The sequence below is a fragment of the Rhagoletis zephyria genome, unplaced genomic scaffold (genome assembly GCF_001687245.7).
Source record: "Rhagoletis zephyria isolate East Lansing unplaced genomic scaffold, Rhagoletis_zephyria_1.1 Rzeph_scaffold_00064, whole genome shotgun sequence".
NCBI lineage: Eukaryota > Metazoa > Arthropoda > Insecta > Diptera > Tephritidae > Rhagoletis > Rhagoletis zephyria.
The window spans coordinates 481,560-505,066 of record NW_016157148.1 but is presented as its reverse complement, the minus strand read 5'-3'; the positions used below and the strand labels follow the sequence as shown (position 1 = coordinate 505,066).

Genomic DNA, 23,507 nt, shown 5'->3' with positions numbered 1-23,507 from the left:
ATAAAGTTAGTCTTTTTCACATTCAGTTTGAGTTTATTTGAACACAGCCATTGATACAAAGAATTAAGATCTTCTTGCATTTTGACAATCGCATTTGGTAGTTCCCTATCACTGATCGTTAACAAGGCATCATCCGCAAAGAGTTTTATTTTACAATGTTTATTAGATGACCTCTCAGCCATCAGGGGAGAACTTAGTACGACCAGTTGTAAACACTGTCCCTGATGCATCTTGGGGAACGAACACGGCACCCTCTAATGTGCTTAATTTCTTGAATAGCCTAAGGTTGGAGTGACTACAATAAGGGTTTAGCACAATAGATCTTTAAGGTCGCAGCGCGAGTATACCCGACGTACTATTTAAGTCAATAATTATTTTTTTGCTCTGCGCGTAAAACGTTCTGAGTATGTTTATGCTAAAAAATGTCAAAATTTTACGATGCAAACGTCAGATTAACGCAAATCTCTATAGTTTTGCGAAATCTAAGAACTTATTTAGTGCCCTCGTATGTTTCGTAGAATTCGCATTATATACATACATACTTACCAATAGACAGACCAATCTCCTCTGCAATCTGCGACCAAACCTTCATTTTCACTTCGACATTCTTGTAATCGGGATTGTGTGTATTATAAACAACATCATACTTCTTGACGATATCAATGAATTCGGTTGTGTTGTCGGACGTCGTAGACGATTCACTAGCGCCGCGTGGAGTTTTCATATTTGAGTGCTCAATTATTTCACAATTATTATTTGACATTCAGCACAATGGTCTATAATCCGCTAAATTACTCGTTTCTATCAACGTGTAAGGAAAGTTTTTATTTTGATTACCAGCCAAGCATCATTTGTCACAATCGTTGTTATGCTCTGCTGTTATGGTTTATCGTAAATTTCAGCGAGTGCCCGGTTAGAGTTTATTACTTTTTTAATTTTATTATTTATTAATTGTTTTGATAAGCAAGTGGTAATGCATCGCGCGCACATTCCCATGCACACACTTGTTAGCGCGCACCTTCTTCGCACTTTGCGTTTACCGTATGTATGTATGTATGTATATGTAGTTTGCAATTAGGCGTTATTAGCGAGCGTACACAATTATATATGTATTTATGTATGTATATTCATATGCAAGTATATTTGTATGTATATACCCAAGCATGCACATATGCATCCAGGTATGTATGAAAATGCACGCTTGCAGGTATGTATGCTTTTAGTTGGACTTGATGGTCCTCAGCGCACGCAGACCACAGCCAGTAAATATCGATTGGCGTGTATGTAGACGGCGGTGATACAGCAAGCACAGTGGCAATATTGGGACTGCTAGCCGCGACTGGTTGGCGGACAATGGCAACGGCACGAGTAACAGCAACGGGTCTGTAGCTACGGCTTCAACAGCGGCGCAGATTATAACCACCAGCAGCAGCACTAAAGGCAATTGCTGTGGCGATGATGGCAGCTGTAGCAGCACCACAATAACAATAAAACAAAAAAAAAACGGCAACTACGTCTGTATATGCCTGTATATATGTAAATACATATGTATATCCCCAGTTGGAGCGCCTTCAGCAAAGTTCATAAAGAGCCTATATGTAGCTGCACATTAATTCCAAACGATCTGTCCAGTATGTACCTATAAACATATAGTACTTTTTATATCACCGTCATAAACTTATGTATGTACATATATAAGTATACAGACGCGTATATGATGTATAGTTACATCCATATAACATATGCAGGTATGTATGTATAACTACTATATGCACATACACACAGATAATAAATATATGTATCACCAGGCGCTCCCGTTTATTGTACCGCACTTGGCAATCAGCGGACTGACTGCTGCTGAACGTTGTGTGAATTTATCCGTACCGATGCGACCGCTCCGACAAAAGTTGGACACTTGAATGAGCTGAGCGCACGTACAACCACCGCGCAACGGTTCGACAGACACGAGCAGTGTAGAGACACAGACGGCACAGTGAACAGTGAACACACAAAAAAAGTAACAAACAAAAACAACAGCAGCAGCGGCGGCGGCAGCGACAGCGACAGTGACAGCAGAAGGCAGGCAGCTAGTCGGAGCAACAACAGCGCAATGCAGTACAAAAGCAACGATGATGCCAGTGTGACGACAAAAAGGCGGCCGCCAGCAACACCAACAGCCACAGCCACACCATTACCATTCCCATTACCATCGGTCGCAGCTGCAGCGCCAGCGCTAGCGTCATCACCAGCAGCGCCAGCAACAATAGCCCGGTAGTATGTCGGTGGAAGTGGAAAGCGGGTAAACAGGCGCAGGCAAGTAGCTGTTGGAATAGTAGCGGCGCATTCCTAAAAAATCAACAACAATAATAACAACAAGAATACATTTGTTGTGGTTAAGGCTGTGGCAGTCGGCGCAATGGCAGGGGCAGCAGCGGTAGTGGTGTGGATGTTGTTGACGATGATGACAATGATGATGATGATGATGGCGTGGATGATGGTTGGTAGCGACACTAGCGCTTGCACTAGCAGCGGCAACAGCCTTCGTAGTAACACAGGTGACGTTGGATGACGATGGTGATATGGAGGTTTATGGTGGTATTGCTGATGATTTTAATGCTGCTATTGCACTGCTGCAGCTTAGTAGCGTAGGCGTTGCACTATAGACCTGGATTTACGCACTGTCTCAAAGCAAAACAAGCAACAGGAGTTATAGATAGTACCTATGTACGTAGTTGAAGTAGTAATGAAGTAGTGAAGGCGAGCGGTACATATGTATGAATATGTGTTAGACTAAAAATGAACATACATATATACATACTTATGTAGATATAGGCATACATAAGAATACATACATACATATGTATACGTAATATTATTGAGAGCAACAACAACGACGTATACGGTGCACTACGCGTACACCGTTAAAACTCTACTGCGTTCCTTTAAATTGCCTACATTTTGCTTTGCGCGCTTCACAATGCGTCCGCCTCCACAAAAACACACACTCAACATAAAATGCCATCAGCAGCACACCCAACCGCCGCTACCATACCATCAGGCAGTCGTTCGTTTGTTCGCTCATCAACGACATTCAACAACGGACACAGCAGTAAGCCAGCAAGCAAGCGAGCGCCGCGCTGCCAACTGCCATTTGTTCGATCCACCGCCAAGCAAGCTAAAGCAAACGACGACCCCAGCAAAGCAAGCACTAAACTCAACTAACAAATCGCCCAACCGAAGCTGCTAGCGCGCACTATACCGCCCCTGCCGCTTGCCTGCGCGCCACCGTGTGCTCCCTTTAATGCGTGGCTGTTGGTTGTGCGCCAGCCAAAGGCAGCCCAGCCACAGCCACAGCCACAATCATGGCCGTGCAAGACAGGGCAGGGCAGTGCAAGGGGAGTAAAGCAGGCAGGCAGCCAAGCAAGCTAGCATGTACAGTTTCCCCACGTGCCGCCCGCTGTTGGCCGCAGGCTGGCTGGCGTAGCTGTATAAAGTGTACGTCGTGCAACGTACTTACATTTCAATGTATGTATGTGTGTACACGAATATGTATATGTAGTGTGGATGTAAATTGGTGTGTATGTTCGCTTGTGTTCCGTCGATTCGCGCAAACTTCGCTTCGTAGCTGTTGTCGTTTTTATTGTTATTGTTGCCGTTCTTGCTTTTGTTGTCGTCGTCGTCGTCGTCGTCAAACGTCCCCCATCACCTAGTATCAACGCCAGCGCTACACTTTTCTACTCTTTGTGTTTGGCACATACCGCACCACACCACTCCACTCCACGCCTCGCCGCATCACGTCACGTCACGCTACGCCACACCATCCCACCACCACCTCACTCCATTGTGTTAGTCAGCACATCGCATCCCTCCATGTAGCACTAGCTGCCGAGCCGCGTTTATGCATTTACCATGGATATGAGCGTACACATAAACATATACATATATACTTACTTACGCGCATATAGTTTTGCTTTAGCAGTATGCGCGCGCCTTTCGCTTCCTACTGCCGGCCGACCGACCGACCAGCAAGCACATAGCAATCCGGCCAACCAAGCGACCCTCCAATCGACCGACCAAACGACTGCTGATTACACTCACTGTAGATTCGTCGTCGTCGTCGTCGTCATTACAAGTCGTGAAAACAGTCAGCCAGCCAGCAGGCAGGCAGGCAGGCGAGCAAGGAGGATAGGCAACTTTTAATGCTGCCACGGCGAAGGCAATGCTTGTAACATTGGCGATGACGATGGCTGCTGCTACTGCTGCTGTTGTTGCCACCGACGTACGTTCGTACGTATGCACATATGTGCGTGTGTGTGTATGTTTGGTCAAGCACGTCGGGCAGTGCGCTGATTTTCTGCACACAGCTAAACACTGGAGTTTTCCACTATGTCGGCTTAGCTGTTATTTTGTTATTGTCTCCACTTGGCTGCGGTGCAAACAAACAGCAGTCCATCGTCCCCATCAGCAAATGCCAGTATTGAACGCTATCTGCAACACGGCCTGCTAGCTGATAGATCCACAATCAAATCGCCATGAATTTGAAATTGTTAACAAAGGTTAATGTTTGTCTTACTACCGCTTTTGTGCATATATTGAGGATGTTATATTTAAATAAGATCAGTAGCCCGTCAATATCTGTTTAAGACCTCCATTTGCTTCACATTTCGTTTCACTTTCTACAGCCGGCCGACCGTCCGGACAACCGATCTGATCTCGATCTATGCTTTATTTTTGAGTTGCAGATCGTTTGCTCGCGCTGTAGTGCGGTAGCGCGCAGTCGCACAAATTTTAACTCCTGATTGCAGAATTTATATGAAAGCTCAATTATGATTCTTAAAATTTTGGGCTGGGCGCTCAGGCGGCTCCCTGTTTGTCAATTTGTTAGAGATCCTCGTGTTGTGTACGCCAAGTCCGCCATTGCCTTGGTAATACCGCTGCCCATGTGCACTTTTATCATCGAGTGGTTGGGCCTTGAAGCCACCGCCGCTATCCTGTGCTACTGTGATTATCTTCTACGTTGAGCTGCGTTATATGCGTGTTATTTTTAGTCGCCAGTTACTGTTTTTTGCTTTGTTGTTTTTGTTCATACTTTGGGTTGTTTTTTTCTTTTCATTTCATTTATTTTTCACTTTTCGCCTGCTATCCTCCATAACATGGATGTCGTCGCTTACCTTATGTGCGGTTGTCCAGCTTTAACGATGTCGTTCGTTGCCGCTCTTACCTTCTACCCTTCTGTCCTCACTTATCAGCATTATTGCGAGCGCTCTAAACACAAAAACTCGTCGTCGTTGTCGTCGCCGCCCGACCGTGCCCTATTTCATTTAGTTGCCTTGCCGTTCGCTACTCATTCGCCTCTTTTAGGTATGCCTGTTCGTTTTGTTTTTGGATTTGCTGCGTTGGTAGCTACAGCCAACGCCAACACGACATTCAGAGTGCTCGTCGCCTGCTTATTGCCATTGCCATCACCACCACGGCCATACATCCATCCATCCATCCATCGATCTGAGCGTAGTTCTTGTCGCTGTCCGCTGCTGTACTACGATTTCAAATCTTCTGCCCCATCCATGCAGCCGCCTCTTCTTAGGTATTTCAATCTCTTAACTCCGTTGTCTCATATGATATTCGCTGTACACAAGCGCCCACAAATACACTGAAAAATCCTTACACACCGCTTTCTTTCGTCTCGACGACCGACCGATTTGCAGTCGCTTCACCGCAGTCCCCATATTGGCTCGACACGGCACAGCGCAGCATAGTACGGCATACCATCAACGTAGCGCGCACGCCAGCGTTCACGTTTGTGCGCACACTTCACCTCTCTGCGTGACGCTGACAACCGGCAGTGCCTGTACTTTGCTGTATTGTGCTGCTGTCGTCAGTCAGTCAATGGCTCCACTATGCCATTCCAATGTGCATATGTATATACATACATATGTATGCACATACGGTCTGTATAGTGTCGTTGCTTGGATGATAGCTCTTTTTAGCAGTCGACAAACCATGCCATCGTGATGCTTGTATGTGGCGGCGTGTGTGCGCGGTGGCCTGATTGTACTGCTTTTCACTGTTTTGCTGTTTTGTGCATCGAATACCGCACGTCCCACTACTGCGCCTACACAAGCGCGTGTGTGTATACATTTGGTGTTGGACCCCGTCCGCCATTACCGTTTGGTGTAGCCTGTCAATCTGCGGCTGTAGCGTCGCCATCCTCACACTGCTACCGCTGCCGCCATCGTTGCCGCTTTCGATGTTGCTGCGCATATTACCCTTCCCCCTTCTTTGCTCTCCGCTGTGCTACTGCTGTCGCCGTATCGCGCTACGGGGCGAACAAAAACCCAGCCAAGCGGTAACGGGTGAGGCGTGCGTCAATAGCGCTTGGAAAATAACAGAAGTAAAAAGAAAAAAAAGTGGGAGAAACGCAGCACTGCTTCAAAACCCAACAGCAAGAATAACAAGGAGTATCACAAAAACAACTACATTAAGCGAACGAGGGGAGCAGCGAACAAAAAAAAAAACACAAAATCTACTTACGAACATACCAACAAAGCAGCGCGCAAAAACAATAGGAAAAAACAACATCAATAGCAAAGGCAGCAACAAAACGCGCACCTTCGTATGTACATACAGATGAATAGTCGTACATACACGCGAGTGCAAATACGTACATATGTACATAAATATGTATGTGTATACCTAGCGTGAGTCTTCATGTTATGCCGAATCAACTGACGTTGTGGCGTTGCTGCTAGTCGTCCGTCGTCACAAAACATCGTTCGCGCTTTCGTTGCTGTACATGTTTTTGTTTTGCCGCCGTACTCGTCGTCATCGCCGACGCGTCGTCGTTGAAATGGTTAGCTGTGTGGTGGCATGACGCGGCAATGATGATTTTAGCCTGCCTACCAGTTACTCGGTCGGTCGGTCGTTTTGTCGTTTGGTTTGCTTGTAATTGCTTTTGTTGTTGTGTACTGGCTGGTTTTGATGCTTGTATGCCAAGCGGTCCCCAACAAGCGCGGCGCAGTGTACTCTGTTCGACCGGCGTCACTGTTACCGCCGCCACCGCTGCCTTCAACTACAAACACTAGGAGCTCTTTGCCCCTAACACGGCCAACACCAGCAACTACGCTGCTGCAGCTCATGTCACCGCTTTGTTTCGCTTGCTTGTGTTTTTTTTCGTGTTTTGTTTTTGTGCTGAAACGGCAAACGGCCGCTCGCATGCGCTCGTTCGCTTGCAGCGCTTCTGCGTGTTTCTTCTTCATTCTGGTTTGGTTTTGTTTTTGCCACCAATCGATAAAAGCGAAACGTCGTTTGAGTGTTGCGCTGTACTGCGAGGCGTTGTGAAGAAATGGAGGGTCGGCAAAGGGACGCTAACAAAACCAACAGCAATAGCAATGGCAACGGCAGCGCATAGTGATATTGTGCGTTGGGTGTTGGGTGTTGGGTGTAGACGCTCACATCGGCCGCTGCCGTTGATGAAGGCAATGACGACAGTGAACTGCAAAGAGCGAAGAGCGCGCGCAAATAGCAACTGGCGTTAATCGTCGTCGGTGTTGTTGGCGTTGAGCGTTGAGCGCTAACAATGCTTTCGAAATGTGTATACGCGTTTGTATGTACATACCTTCGTTTTCGCATGGATTGTGGGCGGCGGTTAGTTCTTCTGTGGACGGTCAGAGTGCGGACGAACGAATGCGGGTGAATCAGTGTATGCGTGGGTGTGAATACACACATGAGAGTATGTAGGCATGCATGTATGTACATATGTATGTATGTATGCATTAATTTTTTAGGGACAACTCGATAGTGTAGATACAAAATCGTATAGCTATATGTACATACATATAATACATATACATATAGCATGTACCTATGTATGACTGTATATATGTATGTATATGTGTAGACCTCAGGACTTGTCAGTAGAAAAATAAATGCGCAGTTATAAGGACACACATACGTAGATAGATACACAGGCATATCACATTCATATATTTCTTTTGTAACATAACATGAAAGTATCCTTCTCCAGCGATCTCTAGGACTACCACTCCCTTAACCTAAAGTTTTTTTTTTTAATGTGGCTTAGTTTTCGCCCAACTTTTCTTAGTACAGAAAAAGAAAAAAATTCAAAACTATCATGTCCGGCAGGGCTTCAAGCCACTTACATACAAACATACAAACATACACATGTATTTATTCCTGTTGCAAAGCAAAGACGTCAAGTTTATACGGCACTCGAGCAAAAAACGTTTAGTTACATCAGTACTTCTCTATGCGGTCCCAGTTTGGGCAAGAGCGATTTAAGTTAATTCATACCAGCATCTCTCGGAGGCGCCCCATAGGATCTGTGCACCGAGAGTCGTATGCGCTTACAAAATCACGTCAAACCAAGCAGCACTGGTTATCGCTGGTATGACGCCGATTAATCTCTTAGCGGAGGAAAGAATGAGAGTTGAGCAACGAAACAGTCTGAATGACACTAGCACAGCGAAGATAGTTAAGGAAGATTGCTGTGAAAACCCCTTAAAAGAAGGTGGACGTGAACACTAGTCCCAAATATACATAAATGACTTAATAGCACACATGGAGAAGTAAACTTTCATATGATGCGGTTTCTCACAGGCTACGGATACTGCCAGAATTATTTACACTATTTCGGCTTAGTTAACTCTATGTTATACGCAGAGTGCCAAGATGTTGAATTCGTTCATGTAGTACGAAATCAGACGCAGAATACTTACCGATTATACGCTACGAGCTGAAGCATGCTTGGGATGTGGCAAGAGCCGCAATACCCGAGATAGGTACACCAGCAGCTAAGACGGTGGTATAAGAAGAATCATGGCAAGAAAGTAAGAAGCGTAGAAAAGTGGGTGAGCATGACGTCGCGGGTGGGTACGAAGTGACCCACGTGGGGTGCATTGATTGTAATACATAATTGTTTTGAGCTGATGCTACTTGTTGTACATGTTTGATGACACGCTCGATCCTCTGGGTAGCAGTGAAACACTCGTTTAGACGCGAGCTAATGTGAAAGGGGAACCCCCAGCAATGGGTTCTGCCCCACCAGAAAAATATCCTGAGCCTTAAGGCGAAGGTACCTGCTTGGCTGGTTGATTACCTTGCGTGGTCTACAATAACTGCCACGTAAATGTGCACAGATTCGTCGATCACACCGATGGACGAGCGTCTAGTCACAATCCACATTAAAACGATATGCTTGAACATCCCACTCATCTACGCCCACGCCCCGGCGGAAGAGAAGGACGAGAAATTTATTGAAGGATAGACATTGACTCGGACCACCATCCACAACCAAGATACGCACACTTTTCAGCAAACCGGTATGTGGGGGCGGTTGAACCACATCCCCCGCTCATTGCATACCGATGTCAAAAAAGTTGTCTGGCTTCCCCGGGTCCAAAGGAACAACTGGTACGATGAGGAATGTCGCAGAGCTGCAGAGAAAAAGATGCCTACAGGGCCACGCTGCGATTGGGCGCAACGCTAACTACTCGTGTGGGGCCAATATAGCACGTATTTTTCGAACAAAGGGAGGATAAAATACGTAAATGCGAAGACCCTAAAATACAGCACTGCAAGTAGTGGAGAAGGTGTTAGTGAGCGCATAGGCGATGGCGATATCCCAGTGTCTGACTATAACGAGCTACGAATAGTAAATACGCGGCTGAAAACAGCAAAACATTAAAGCTGCTGAAGCTGACGCTCTGCCTGCCTTGTATTTTAAAGTACGGCGGGGAGGAGTTGATATGGTGCAGGCATCGACTGTTGTGTTGAATATGTGCGCACGCCCGACGACTGAAATTTAAGTGCCATCTGCCCAATCCACAAGAAAGATGCCTACTAATGTGAGATATTCTTCCTAATTGGTACTGTAACTGCCTAAGCGATTTTGGCCGAGTTCAACAAAGCGCGCCAGGGGTTTCCCTTCTTTGCCAACTGCCGCCAATTGGGTATGCCAAGTGAAGCCAATCCCTTCCCCACTTGGTCTTTCCATCGCAGTGGGGGCCTCCCTATTTCTCTGCTACCATCAGCGGGTTCCGAGTCCATTCGAACGAAATGGCCAAGCCAGCGGAGCCGCTGCATTTTAATTCGCTACACTATGTCTATGCCGTTGTAAAGCTCATACAGCTCATCATTCCATCATCTGCGGTACTCGCCGTCGCCAACGCGCAAAGGCCCGTAAATCTTCTTTCTCTCGAACATTCGAAGAGCCGCCTCATCGGATGTTGTCATTGTCCATGCTTCTGCGCTACATACCAACATGGTATGTGGTTTTCGTTCGTCGAGAGAGGACTTTACTCCTTAATTGCCTACTCAGTCCAAAGTAGCACTTTGATTCTGCGTTGAATTTCAATTTTGGTACCCAAGCAATCGAAATTCTCCACTTTTTCGAAATTATAACTGTCAACAGTGACGTGGGTAACAATATGCGAATGCGTTGACTGTTTATTTGATGGCATGAGATACTTCGTCTTGTCCTCGTTGACCACCAGATCCATTCGCTTTGCTCCCTTATACAAGCCAAACAGGAGGCTGCTAGTAAGATGACAAGTGGTATTACTAAGCTACTAGGCATAGAAAAATAAACTTATGGACTCACTTCTGCACAATCGAGGGCCTAAAAACAAGCGCAAGAATCCACAGAGTCCTTGAAAAAATACACCACGCAACTAAGGCTTCTGAAAAGAACCGAAAGATCCTTTACGAAAAGCTGGAAGGAATCAATTTGCTAGCTGCATTTTCCCTACCACTAATGACAATCCGAACCATCACATGCATACTAGGATAAAACGATCCTGTGCCGATGATTAACGTCTTTAAGATGGGCTATATCTGTCTCAGCGCTCTTCAACGCGCTTGGAGCAGATGACATCTACCCAGCTGATCTGCTGCCATTTTTAATACCACGTTTTAGGGCATGCTTTGAGTGGGGGTACCTTCCGCTACAAGGGCATAAAGTGACTGTCCGTTTCATCCCCAGCAGACAAGCCAAAGACATACCGACTCATAACTCTTACGTCCTTTCAACAAAAACAAAGGAGAGAATCGTTAACAGACACATAGGGTATAGTTTCCTTACAGGAAACTCTGCATAGAAACCAATATGCTAAATTATTTAAAAAGAAGGCTGACGTTGTTTTGGCGAGTGTTGTTAGCTATCTCGAAAGTAACTTGCTTTTTAATAGCAACAAATTTGAATATTCGAATGGCTTTGCCTATAAATTACAATTCTTTTTTCACAATTTACTGGCATTGCAAAAGAGTTTTGCATACAGACATAGAGCTAGATACACTTTTTTAGCGAATTATTAGTCTTTCAAACATTTTGCGTAGTTGAAAAAATTAATTTAAGCCATAAGGAAATATAGATGAAGTTTTTAAATAGTGGTACTTTTCCCCAAATATGTAATTTTGCTTTTTTCAATACCACTCTCAAACGAATCAACTGGGAGGATTGAGTATAAAGTTTGGTTCCTGTTGCAAAGAGAGAAACCGGCTTCTAGTTAAATTTTTTGAAAGTGAACTTCAAATTAAAATTAATTCTAAAATGAAATGTATTATCGACTATTCTTTGACTAGTTAAACACTGAAAATGGAAATGATCTCATTATTGCTATTCAAAAATGTCATAAATATAAAATAATTTATTGGCTTCTGTGTACAATGATGTGTACAGTCATGTTAAAATGAATAACACTTATTTTTTATGAACTATATTTTATTTATATATATATTACTTTCATTCATAATTTTGCTTTGAATAGAAATGTATTGAAAAGTACTGATTTTTTTAGCATGAGTCTAACGTACTGATTTCGCGCATAAAAAATCTGGCAACCCTAGTGATCGATCATCGAAATGAACTAGAAGTCCCAACTCTAATTGATATAACCACATTCCGCTGGATAGCAAGTGTCCTTAAATCAAGCACTATTATATCCACTACTGCAGGAAAGAAAACAATTTTTAAAAGCAGAATGTATTTTTGCGTTAAACAACTATATACATATATTAATAAAAATGTATTTATCATGTTTTATTCAATAAATCGCGCGGGAAACGCTCCAGTTATGAAAGTATGCTATGCGGGTCACGATGCTCGAACTAGAGGAACAAGAGAAACTCGCCGAGTTGGTAAGACCGGGTGGAGAAAAACTTGGTTTCACAAAATAGAATCGACTGGCATACTTTGTTGGACTCGACAAAAATCGCTTAGGCGGTTACCGCGCCAGATAAGAAGAAGACGTACAACCGCAGTGCGCCAAATTGAATTGAAATGTAATAATTAAGATATATATTTCACATAATCACCACTACTTTCACCAATTTGGAAGTAATGAACGGTGTTGGATTGCCTTAATTAATTTTGGTAATTATCCTTAATCTTAATATATATCTGTTCCCGTCAATTAAAGTAGCTTAAGGGACTAAAGAAAGTTTAACCTTAAATAAAAACAATTTTCCCTAAAAGATTATATATTTTTATTGGGCTTCTAAAAAGGGCATCTTAAACTACCCCTGCAGTACGGGGGAGCGACTACAGGACTGATGAATCGGTAGCTACCTTATAAACTCCGTCAATTACCGACCGCCTCCTTGCAGTGTATTTCAGCGATTACTTTTACAAGGCAATGTCCTAGCCGGTAGTCACCATCGGCTCTATCTGCACTACCGGGAGCTATTAAAGTAGTCACTTGGGTGATTTATGTCGTAGTTTTTCGCTATTCGCCTTCCGACTGGTTCACTCTGCACTACCCATGTGCACTACCACGGGGTAATAGAGTAGCTACTTACCTAGGAGTCGGTGCAGTAGCGGCTTAAAAGTAGCGAATGCCTCCTACAGTACTGGGACACTTATGGCTAGCTAATCGTTAACCGATAAAATATTGTTTTAGAGATAAAATGGCTTTTGTCGACTTGAGCTAAGTCTTCGAATATGAAGGTATGTATGTACATATGTACATATGTATGTACAATGTTATTTTTGGTAGACTATTTCTCGGATTTGCTCATATATATGCCGATATAAGTATACGTTTTTATGTACCTACTATGTATTTAGCACACAATAAAAATTAACTGGACGTAAGTTTAGATATGGGACAGAAAGAGGGTTAAACACAATTTTTGTTGGCAAAATTTCAGTTAACGGACACCCCGAACGAAGTCGAGTAATCTCCTAGTTTTACATATGTAGATACATGTCGACTGCTGATTGGAAGATCGACCTATATCGGCAGCCAGCTGGAAAATGCTCTATCTCAAAAACCTTTTTAAGAACGCCTTATATCAGCACTCGTTTCAAAAATTCGCTATCACAGCTGCCAATTAAAAGCCCTCTATATCAGCACATTTTCAATACATTTTGAAGTGAGATAGGGCGTTCTTCAACCAAATTCTAAGATAGGGTGTTTTTCAATAAAATTCTGAAATAGGGCGTTATTGAAAAGTTTTTTGAGATAGGGCGTTTTCGAACTGGCTGCCGAGATAGGTCGATCTTCCACTCAGCAGTCGATATGTAGTTGTGTATATACATATGTATGTATGTCATAGATTGCATAAGTGATCTTCATTGCACTTTTCTTCAATATATTTTTAACCGATTTAAAAAAAGAGGAGGTTATCAGTTCGTCAGAATATTTCTTTATGTACGTTGCGCATAACTTTGAACCACGTTAACCGAAAGGTGGTACCTCAATGGTGGTCGCATACTAATTTGTTTTGGATACGGTCATTCGGTTATGTTTTGAAGTGAAACTTCTTTAGCGGCGGTTGGTTCGTTGGGAGTAAATTGGCAAATTCAACGGAAATTGCACACGGAAATGGTGCAACGGAAATGATGCAACGGAAATGATACAACGGAAGTGATGCAAAGGATATGGTTGGAGCTGAAACTAGTGCTTCTTGTGTGTATGCATATGGTATTAATTTAACAAAAATTTACCAATAAAAGGTTAAAGAATAACACTTGGAAAAAGACCAATACAAGAAGAAAAGTACGTAGTCGCCGTACATAGGCAAAGAAAAGGATAAAGGCAAAGGTAAAAACAAAAACAAAGATGCGTAAAGATAAAGGCAAAAATGAAGACCAAGGTAAATTTAAACACTTTACTTATATATATAAGGGCAAAGGTGAAGGAGAATATGTAAATGAAAAAAAAAATGATAAACATAAAAGAAAAAACAAAGATGGGGATGAGGATACCGATAAAAGTAAAGATGAAAATAGGGGAAGAAAGTTTAAAATGAAGGTTAAAGAGGAAAGGATATAGAGAGAGACACAGAGACTCAATCTGGGAACTATTTTGGGATTTTCGATATTCTCGAAGCTTATCGATAAAATAATCGATATTTTTATCGGTTTTGTTATCGATTTTCTCATCGATTTTGTTATCGATATTATAAATTTTGCTAGCGATATTTTCGGAGCTTATCGATATAATAATCGATACTTTTTCGATTTGTTTCGTTTTTGTAATCGATATTTTTAACTATTTCGTTAGCGATATTTTTTTAAATCGATTTTGTTGTCGATATTTATCGATTTTGTTATCGATATTTATTGATTTTTTAACGATATTTATCGATTGTGCTATCGATATTTATCGAATTTGTTATCGATATTTATCGATTTTTTTATCGGTATTTATCGATTTTGTTATCTATATTTATGTGTTTTTGTATCGATATTGTTATAGATTTTGTTATCGATATTTATCGATTTTGCTACCGATATTTATCGATTTTGTCATCGATGTTTATCGATTTTGTCATCGATGTTTATCGATTTTGTCATCGATATTTTTCGATTTTTTATCGATATTTATCGATTTTGTTATGGACATTTTTATCGATTTTCTTGTCGATATTTATCGATATTGCTATTGATATTTATCGGTATTGCTATTGATATTTATTATTGAAATTCACCTTAGATTCAACTGCCATCGATGATATTAATGCTGACCATGTATATCGTTTGTTAGAAAAATTTGTTATTGAATTGCATAGTTCAAATTAACATTAGTGATGACAGCTAAGCACCACATGGGTTCAACATCGGAAATTAGTTATTCTGAAAATTGCAGATAGATTGTATTGAATATAAGCCCTCGATATGTTGATTATGACACAACTTAGATATCACTTCTACAGTGTGGCCCAGGCGCACTTTTTTTTTTTTTTTGGTTTTTTTTTTTAATTTACTTGTTTTAAATTTCTACTTTTATTTTTATTTCTTTAGTTTCAGTAAAACATTTGCAACGATACCATGCCTTCATATCCTTACGAATCCTATCTACAGGAAATTGCCAATCTCATAACAATAAGAGACGAGGATAGGCCTATATGCACAAAGGACTACGATCGAATACGGGACCATGTATTGAATGGCATGTGCTTCGTGGATAACGTCTTCAATAAGCTTTATAAAGGCACTAGCCTATTCGGTAAGATTTCAGTTTTAATACTGAGTACCAGTTTTTAGCAGCTGCATAAATTACCTAATTTTTGTATTTGTCGTAACGGATACACAAGCTTAGCAGTAGATGAGAACTGTGAATGTTGGCGGGGTAGATGATATTAACGATTTCAAAAATTCCCTCAATTTCTCTTCTCCTTAGGCAACTTTTTTATCACTGGGTCATTTAAAGTTTAAAGTTGGTATTTTCAGTCCACCCCAAATGTGCACATATGTATGTACATATGTACATATATGTAGTAGTCCGATGTTGGCTCCTCGTATAATCGGTTTGGGTTTTTTGGGGTCTTCGATTAGGGAACACTGAAATAGATTTTTTGAATGATTTTTAGTATCGAAAAATAATATTTGACCCACGCTAATATCTGTAAATTTATTCTCTCGCAGGAAGTTATGCCAACAACGTGCGCATAAAATATCCAGGTGAATTCGATGTAATTTTCATATTGAGTATCCCGTACTCCTCGCACATTACTGTTACTAGGGACGTTAGTCGCCCTGGATACGTTAGATTGGATTTAAGAAACACGCTGGATGAAATGTCCGAAAATTACGGCTATTCCGACGTTTACGATCATTTTTATGAACTGGTCGATAACTATTACTACTTACGACGTTCTAAGTTGCAAACTTGGCTTGAAGAAGTTGTTGAAGATTGTTTAGATGAACGCGGGAATCAAGTTCGTGGCTGCATGGGTGATTTATACACCCTTACATACTCGAAGCGCGGATTAGCACATACTATATTTGCGAAGTGCTCTATACGTTCATTGTCGATAGATTTCATTCCTGGTATTTGCTTTGGATCAGAGGAGTGGATGAAAATAGTCCCTTATCCTAAATTTAAATTTTGGGACAACAGCTACCAATGGTACGCCGTTCCAAAGCCTCCGAGTGATAGGCGGCGTTCCCGGTGTTTGTCTTTTATGATTGCCAACCCTAGAGTTGAAAGAAAACTTTTGCTGGACAGGCAAAATTTGAAGGTCGTATTCCGATTGTTAAAATCGCTACGTAATGCTTATAAATTGGATCGCCTTAAAAGTTATTTTATAACCACAGCCTTTTTATGGGAAATTGAGAGACAAAGTGATGCATTTTGGCAAAGTCCACTTTACGTTCTGTTGGAGCATGTAAGTACACATCTACATATGTACACATCTGTATTTAAATACATACATATACGTACATACATGTAAAAGTAAATGTGCAAAACTTCGTTATCAATGAAAGATGCCATAAATAAATTGTACAGGAGGAAAACCAACTTTTTATATTACCCAGAAAATGATGTCCGATTCCATAAATCTCATATTTAAAAGTTTTGGTTTAAACTTTCGTAAACGAGTGTATTTGAGAGTAAACTAACGGATTTAAAAAAAAGCGCTTTTCCAAAGAAATAATGATACTCAGGCCTCATGCATTGATAACGAAGACAGCTATGTACATGCATACATATGTATGTACATTAGGGTGGTAAAAAAAAAATAAAAGTCGGAATTTTAATGCTCTCACCCACCCCCTAGGATTCTTCTATATCGAAAAAATATACACCTATTTTTTATTTTGAAATCAAAAAATATTTAAAAGACGCTAAATGTGCACAAAATTTTCCATGTATTTTATATGAACAAAAAACACTTTTTGTAGAAATGGTATGGAATTCTTGAAAATCAATATTTTTCGATCGGAAAACTCTGGTTCTCTTCAGAAGACTTTCCAGTAATAATAACCAGTTGTTTATTTAACCATTAAGTTTATCTCATTAAGTATAACTGAACATACTATCGAAATTGTTAGAAATAGGGGAAAACCACACTTCTTACCATGTAACGGCAGTTTTCAGAAAGGTGAAAAATTATTTCCTTTTTGGTTGTTGTTGTTTCCGAAAAATTACATTTAATACTTGCGCCGGGTATTTAATGTTCGGCTCCACCCGAACTTAGACTTTTTTACTTGTTTCCATTTAAAATACAAGGAAAACTTTGAGCGATCTCTAAATATTTTTTATTTCCAAACTAAAAAAATAGGCGTATATTTTTGTCAGTATAGAACAATCTACGGGGTACGAGCATTAAAAATTCCGACTTTACTTTTTCCCCACATGCATTTTTGGACCACCCTAATGTACATATGTACATATTTGCGGTGAATTATGTTTGCAATTTTTTGATCTTAAGTTATAAAATCGATGTACATATATACATACTTAATGGTACATGTATACACACTAGGGTGGTCCACACTAAGTAAAGTCGGAATTTTAATGCTCTCACCCCTAGGATTTTTCTGTATCGAAAAATATATGCCCCTGTTTTTTCATTTTGAAATCAAGATATATTTAGAGGTCCCTCAAAGCGTTCAAAAGTTTTTTATGTATTTTATATGGGAAAAAACAACTTTTCATAGAAATGGCATGAAACTCTTCCAAATCAATATTTTTCGGTCGGAAAGCCCTGGTTCTCTTCGGGAGACTTCCAATAACAATATCCAATTGCTTATTTAACCATTTTTTTTTAAAGCTCGTGCTCGCTTTTTTAAATGGTTCTACTGGACTGACGAAAATATTTCGTTAGCAAAAGTTTACTGATCTTTGATGAGCTTTAATTTAATGGCTTTGGATGGTGATAGGTGATAGGCTTAGGTTAGGTGATAAGAACAGAGATCTGGTGGCACATAAAAAATCGTCCCAAGTCGAAAACATCGACAAATCATACTTTTATAGCCGACTGTAAATGCCAAAAAAATAACGAAAAATTGAACTTTTTTCTGGTACGATCTACAGTACATTCATACTAACAAACGTAAACAAACATTTTTGGGGTTTGGGGGATTATTAATACCCTCTAAACATTTGGGCGAACGTTCGAAAATGACCTTCGATATCCAATATGCATATCGAACTGAGAACGAATTCATAATCAACCTTAGTAGTATGCGGATGTCAAGTAATTTTACGAAATAATTTAGGTAAGTAAATTAGGTGATGTACATATGTGGGTAAATAAAAAAATGCAAAAGTTAATAATTTTTAATAATGTTTTTCTTATTGAGTACTTGAATTTAAAAACTGGAACATTATATTTAATAAAAAGTAATGCTGCTGCCTTTTCAGGTTGCAGCCTGTTTTTTAAAGGGTCGTAAATCACACCTTCCCTAGAAACTTGAAAATGTCGGCTGTGTCCTCCTGCCTTTCATCTTCACTTGAAGAATCTAGCATCATTGCAAGATCGTTGTGTAAACATGGCTCACAAGCCAAACCAGATGTGTCAGGTTTTTCTAAAGCTTTTTTGGAAGAATTTTTCATTCTCATTAATTTAACCGCTTCAGAATTTGGAGAACCTGTAACGTCATCGGATTTTTAGATTTTAGTTTTTGTAATTCACTTTTAGGTGTTCTGACCCGTGTAAATCCAAGCTTCCAACTTTGTACTTTCGTACAAATTTCGAGCTTTTTTAAAAATTCTAAAAAATCAACGGTAATTTTTAGCCACTTGAAACTTGTACTTTATTGTACTAGAATTCAATGGGCTACAAAACTGTATACTCAGAATCTAATTAAACAATTTTTACGAAAATTTGCTGATTTTTTTTTCAAATTGCATAAATTTGATATTGGTCTATTGGTACAAAATAAAAAAATTGGGAAATATTTTTTTAGTCAAAATATTGGTACAATACAGCAATCTTCTATTGAAAAATTTCAACAAATTATTTTTCGTGGTTGGGATAAAGAAAAATATTTGGGTATTGAATTTCGGCAAATACCCAATCGTGTGACACTGCCTTTAAACTTGTATTGTAGAATGAACTATAAAAAACTCACCAAAATTAAATAAAAACTAAAATAATATTTTAAAACTTGTCAAAATTGGGTGCGGCTATAATTTTTCCTACTACTGCACATAGGCTGACTATGATTACTCGGCCATTAGTATATATTAATATATTTGACTTACAAACAACCCTATTTGTGTGAAATATTTTATTTTTATCAGTATTTTTCTTTTAATCAAACTATGTTGAAATAAAAGTAAAAATAAAAAAATATTTTGTCAGAACCCCCCCCAAAGTAGATAAATCTGACTTTCGATCAGATTTTTTACACAAATACTTCTTTGTGCGGCAAAAAATATTGGCTTAAATTTGTCATTTTGTTTGCCAAATAAACATTCGCATTCGCAAAAGCTCCGCATTGATTATTGCGAATGTGAATGTCAAAATGAATGCGGAAGCTCCGCGGTTGCGAATGCAAATGCGAATATTCGCAACAACCCTGGCACTATGTATCTATATGCAGCTACTTACAAACATATTTTCTTATTCTCAGATGTTATATGTTTTGGCTAAGGCTTTCTATGACGGCCATTTATTGTTCTATTGGGATCGCGAAAATAATTTGTTGGACATCTTGAGCGACGAGGAGATAGGATTCTATGCACAGGAACTTCGACGTGCATATACAACATTAAAACAGTACAAAACCGAACCCAACCTTACACTTAAACGGTGTCGAACTCATTTCGAGGTATGTATGTACAAGCAAATGCATGTTGATGTTCTAGATATATGTATGTATATATGTAAATACGCATGGTTGAGTGCAACTAATTAACAACGACGATTACTCAACTAATAGCGGGACGATTTTTGGGTCCATGTCCAGAGGACTTTAATTAAATGAACATCTTATTATATTTATTCTCAAATAATTATGTATACGGGTTTTAAAAATCGCGTTTATAAAAAATATGCTGACATTGTAGCTTGATACTTAACAACGGGCGTGCAGCTAATTAGCCCCGATTGACTGGTCCTTGTTAAAACTTTATAAATAAAAATTGCTTACGTTAATATTTGGTACCAAATCTACTACTTTCGATCATAGCTTAGCATCTAAGTGGCATCTATCTCTTAAATTTTATTCAAATGTCCTTTGAAACGATATCTTAGTACCTTTTGTATTCATCAGAAAATTCTCTGAAATTTCTAGCATTGTGAAGCTGAACCTTTTCCTTTAAGTGGCTCCAAAGATTTTGCATGCATTTCTGCTTAAATAATGCCCATTTGGACCTAAACCCGTTAGTTTGCGCACCGACTGCTGAGTTATGGGTCATTATCCAGTTGAAAAATCCATTATCATCATAGCATGCCAACAAAGCATTATGATGCCTCCGGAATATTTTAGTGTTGGTATAGTAGAAAGAGCTCCCTGGTTCCTGTATTGCGGGCGTTGCAATATCCTTTTCCTATCTGGTGCAATCCTATTTAACTTTGTTTAATCACAAAACAGTAAAATTGTCCATTCAGTAAAGAGTCCAGAGGCGGTATTTCTTTGCGAACTCGAATCGATCTCTTCCTGGAATTCCTTCCCAAGGGGCTTCACATCACGAAATCATGCTTTTACAATGTCGACAGCTCATGTGCTTCACCATTTTTCATAAATCGCCATAGGAATTTTATTTGCCGTCTGGCCTGGGTCATTTTTTAAATTATCTACGCATAGTTTATTTCCTTCGATGGTTTCATCCGCTATATTTATGCGTGAAATATGTCTTACCATTGTATTTCTAATTTAGCATTGAATAGCTTTGAAATCAATAATTTTAAAGTGGACTGAAACTCTTTGTTTCACATTTCCTTTATAGCCGCCTGTAGTTATAGCTATACTAACTAAAATTAAGTTTTTGTATGAAAATCTAGCATAATTAAGTGGCTTCGGTGGAAAGCAAAGGAATTCAAATGCGTTGCTAACTAATTAAATATATGCACGATAGTTCTACTTACTTACTTTTGCATAAAAACTGTAATAACTCTTATAACGGTTTTTACTATGCATTTTGAAGCCATGCCTTCGTTTTACTCAAGCCATAACAATTTTATTTGTGACTACTCAGTATGTCTTGTATAGGTCGATAAAATCCACAGGGGTACGTCGTTGTTAATTAGTTGCACGCACATGTATGTACATTGAACCAAGTTAAAAAAAAAATAATCGTATAAGGTATAGTAATAGTCCTCCATGAATCTCCCATCTCTATTATAGTGCAGCATCGATCGATTTTTCCCATAGGAATAACACGTAAGAATTGAATGATTTTCTGTTGAGGTCAATACAATTTTCTGGGATCAGTCAAAACGTTCGAAACTAAAAGAATACATTGTCTACATGCCATCTAAGATTTATGTAGGCTCAGATCTTTAGATTCTTATTTTTTTGTAATTAGACACATTTCGTCCACATTTCTTGCGCCATATAAAAAACGGCCATGATAAAATATTTGTGGAGCGTAGTGTTTTTTTCTTCGAAATACGGCTCTCCTTATGAGTTGCTTGCCGAGCCCAAGGGAGCACATTTTGGGAAGAAGTATTCTTCGCTTGATCGCCCAGCTGACATTATTAGTGCCACAGGCTTGCTTAACAGCGGATTTTTTTTCTTTTCTATGAATTTGGCCCCTAAAAAGAAAAATATATGTATGTTTGTATTTTAATTTTTTTGAAAATAATTTTATGTATTTTTCTTTTTAATTTATATCTTTTCTTCATCACAATTTATTTTAATGTTTAAATGTTATTGGTTTAAAAAGAAATTTTCTTTAATTTCTTAAAATGTTAAGATTTTATTGTTTAAAGAAGAAAAATATATAATTCTTTAATTTAATAAAATTTTTAGAAACTTCTTTTATCTATTTTTTGATTTAATTTGTTTTTATTTTGTTTATTTCATTGTGTTTTAATTGGATTTTATTGTTTAAAAAAGAAAAATTACTGTTTTATTTTATTTCGTTTTAAGGATATTTTTGATTTTTTTGGTTTTTCTAACTTTTTATTTTAATTTTTTTTTTATTTAATTTTGTTTTAAAATAAGATTTTTTTGTTTTAGTTTCATTTAAAATTTAAGTACTATTTTCTTTTTTTATTTATTTTTTCTTTTTCTAATTTAATTTTTAGAATATATTGTTTTAGGAGAGAAAAAGTAATTAAATTCTTAAAAATATTTTTGTTTATTTTTGCTTTATTTTAATTTAATTTATTGATATATTTTTTTAGTTTAGTTTTATTTTTTAGTTTTTATTGTTTTAAAAGGAAAAAATTGTATATATTTTTAATTTCATTCAATTTTTAAAAAACTTATTGCGAAAAGGCGAACAGCACTACGTTAAGACTTTTTCGTTAGAAAATCTTTCAATTAGTATTGTATAGAGCTTTCAAGTTAGTTGCCAGAATTGACAAATGTCTTATAAAAGAAAACTGTTTCATTCATAAACCCTTTCAACAGTCACTTATATAGGTTGGACGTTTTCTTTTTTTTTATTAATGAGCGCATGTCTCTCGAATATGAAGATTCCTAACACACTTTATTTCATAGATACATATGTACGTATGTTTATACAAACGCACAATTTTCATTTCATCACTAATTAAAATTTTCTTCTACTTTTAGCTTCCTTAGAATACATGGATTCAGTGCGACTATTTTCTTTTAAATAGTTAACAATTATTTACACTTTTATACCTTTTTATTTATTATGTGTATATGTACATATGTAGATGTATTCACACACGTAAATTTGAATGTAAAAATATACGTTTGAAGTGCTAATTTTAAATTTATTGAATATTTGTTCCATTATATGAGTGGTAAGTCGAGTTTACATTACAGGAACGCAATGTACTATCTCTGACTAAGGGCTGTACCTTAAGCTGTATTCCATAATGCTGGTTTTTGATATTTGGATACTGTTACAACCAGGGACCGTAAATTACACCGTTAGCGCGTAAAGCATTTAGAGCTATCTCACAATTCGGAGTTCAGTTAAATATATTTTGGGCCGGAAACACCGCACTTAATGCCCTGGTAACAACAACAATTGTTAAACATTAAACAAAGTTTAAAAGTATAAAAATTTATTCAACATTCGCCATTCCCTAATGTTCTCATTTTCATGCCGTAACCGTAAGTATGTTAGCTATAGTAGAGGGAATTTTGTATGCTTGATGTTTGGTTTCTT

At 38.8% G+C, this 23,507-nt stretch overlaps 2 protein-coding genes across 9 annotated transcripts in view; one reads left to right on the top strand and one right to left on the bottom strand.

Annotated features, from left to right (window-relative positions):
• The window catches only part of LOC108370997 (mucin-2), a 28,399-nt gene extending 21,251 nt beyond the window's left edge, over positions 1 to 7,148 (bottom strand). The window contains exons 1-2 of one of the 5 annotated variants that reach the window (XM_017626495.1): positions 3,952 to 7,148; positions 1,780 to 2,346 (exon numbers count right to left, since the gene is read on the bottom strand). Coding sequence is in view for 4 of the 5 variants with exons in the window: in XM_017626483.1 (XP_017481972.1) it covers positions 547 to 763 (217 nt within the window). In the remaining variant the exon portion in view is untranslated. Of the gene's footprint in view, positions 1 to 546; positions 2,347 to 2,382; positions 2,818 to 3,951 lie in introns of those variants that run through there. The other 4 variants (XM_017626483.1, XM_017626467.1, XM_017626476.1 and 1 more) reach the window with 4 other exon arrangements.
• Positions 1 to 22,974, top strand: part of LOC108371033 (uncharacterized) — a 44,480-nt gene extending 21,506 nt beyond the window's left edge. For all 4 annotated transcript variants that reach the window (XM_017626531.1, XM_017626524.1, XM_017626534.1 and 1 more), the window contains exons 2-5: positions 15,263 to 15,467; positions 15,887 to 16,629; positions 19,826 to 20,023; positions 22,940 to 22,974. In XM_017626531.1, the coding sequence (XP_017482020.1) occupies positions 15,290 to 15,467; positions 15,887 to 16,629; positions 19,826 to 20,023; positions 22,940 to 22,948 (1,128 nt within the window). In that variant the 5' untranslated portion in view covers positions 15,263 to 15,289 and the 3' untranslated portion in view covers positions 22,949 to 22,974. The remainder of the gene's footprint in view (positions 1 to 15,262; positions 15,468 to 15,886; positions 16,630 to 19,825; positions 20,024 to 22,939) is intronic.
• Positions 22,975 to 23,507: the final 533 nt, after the last annotated feature.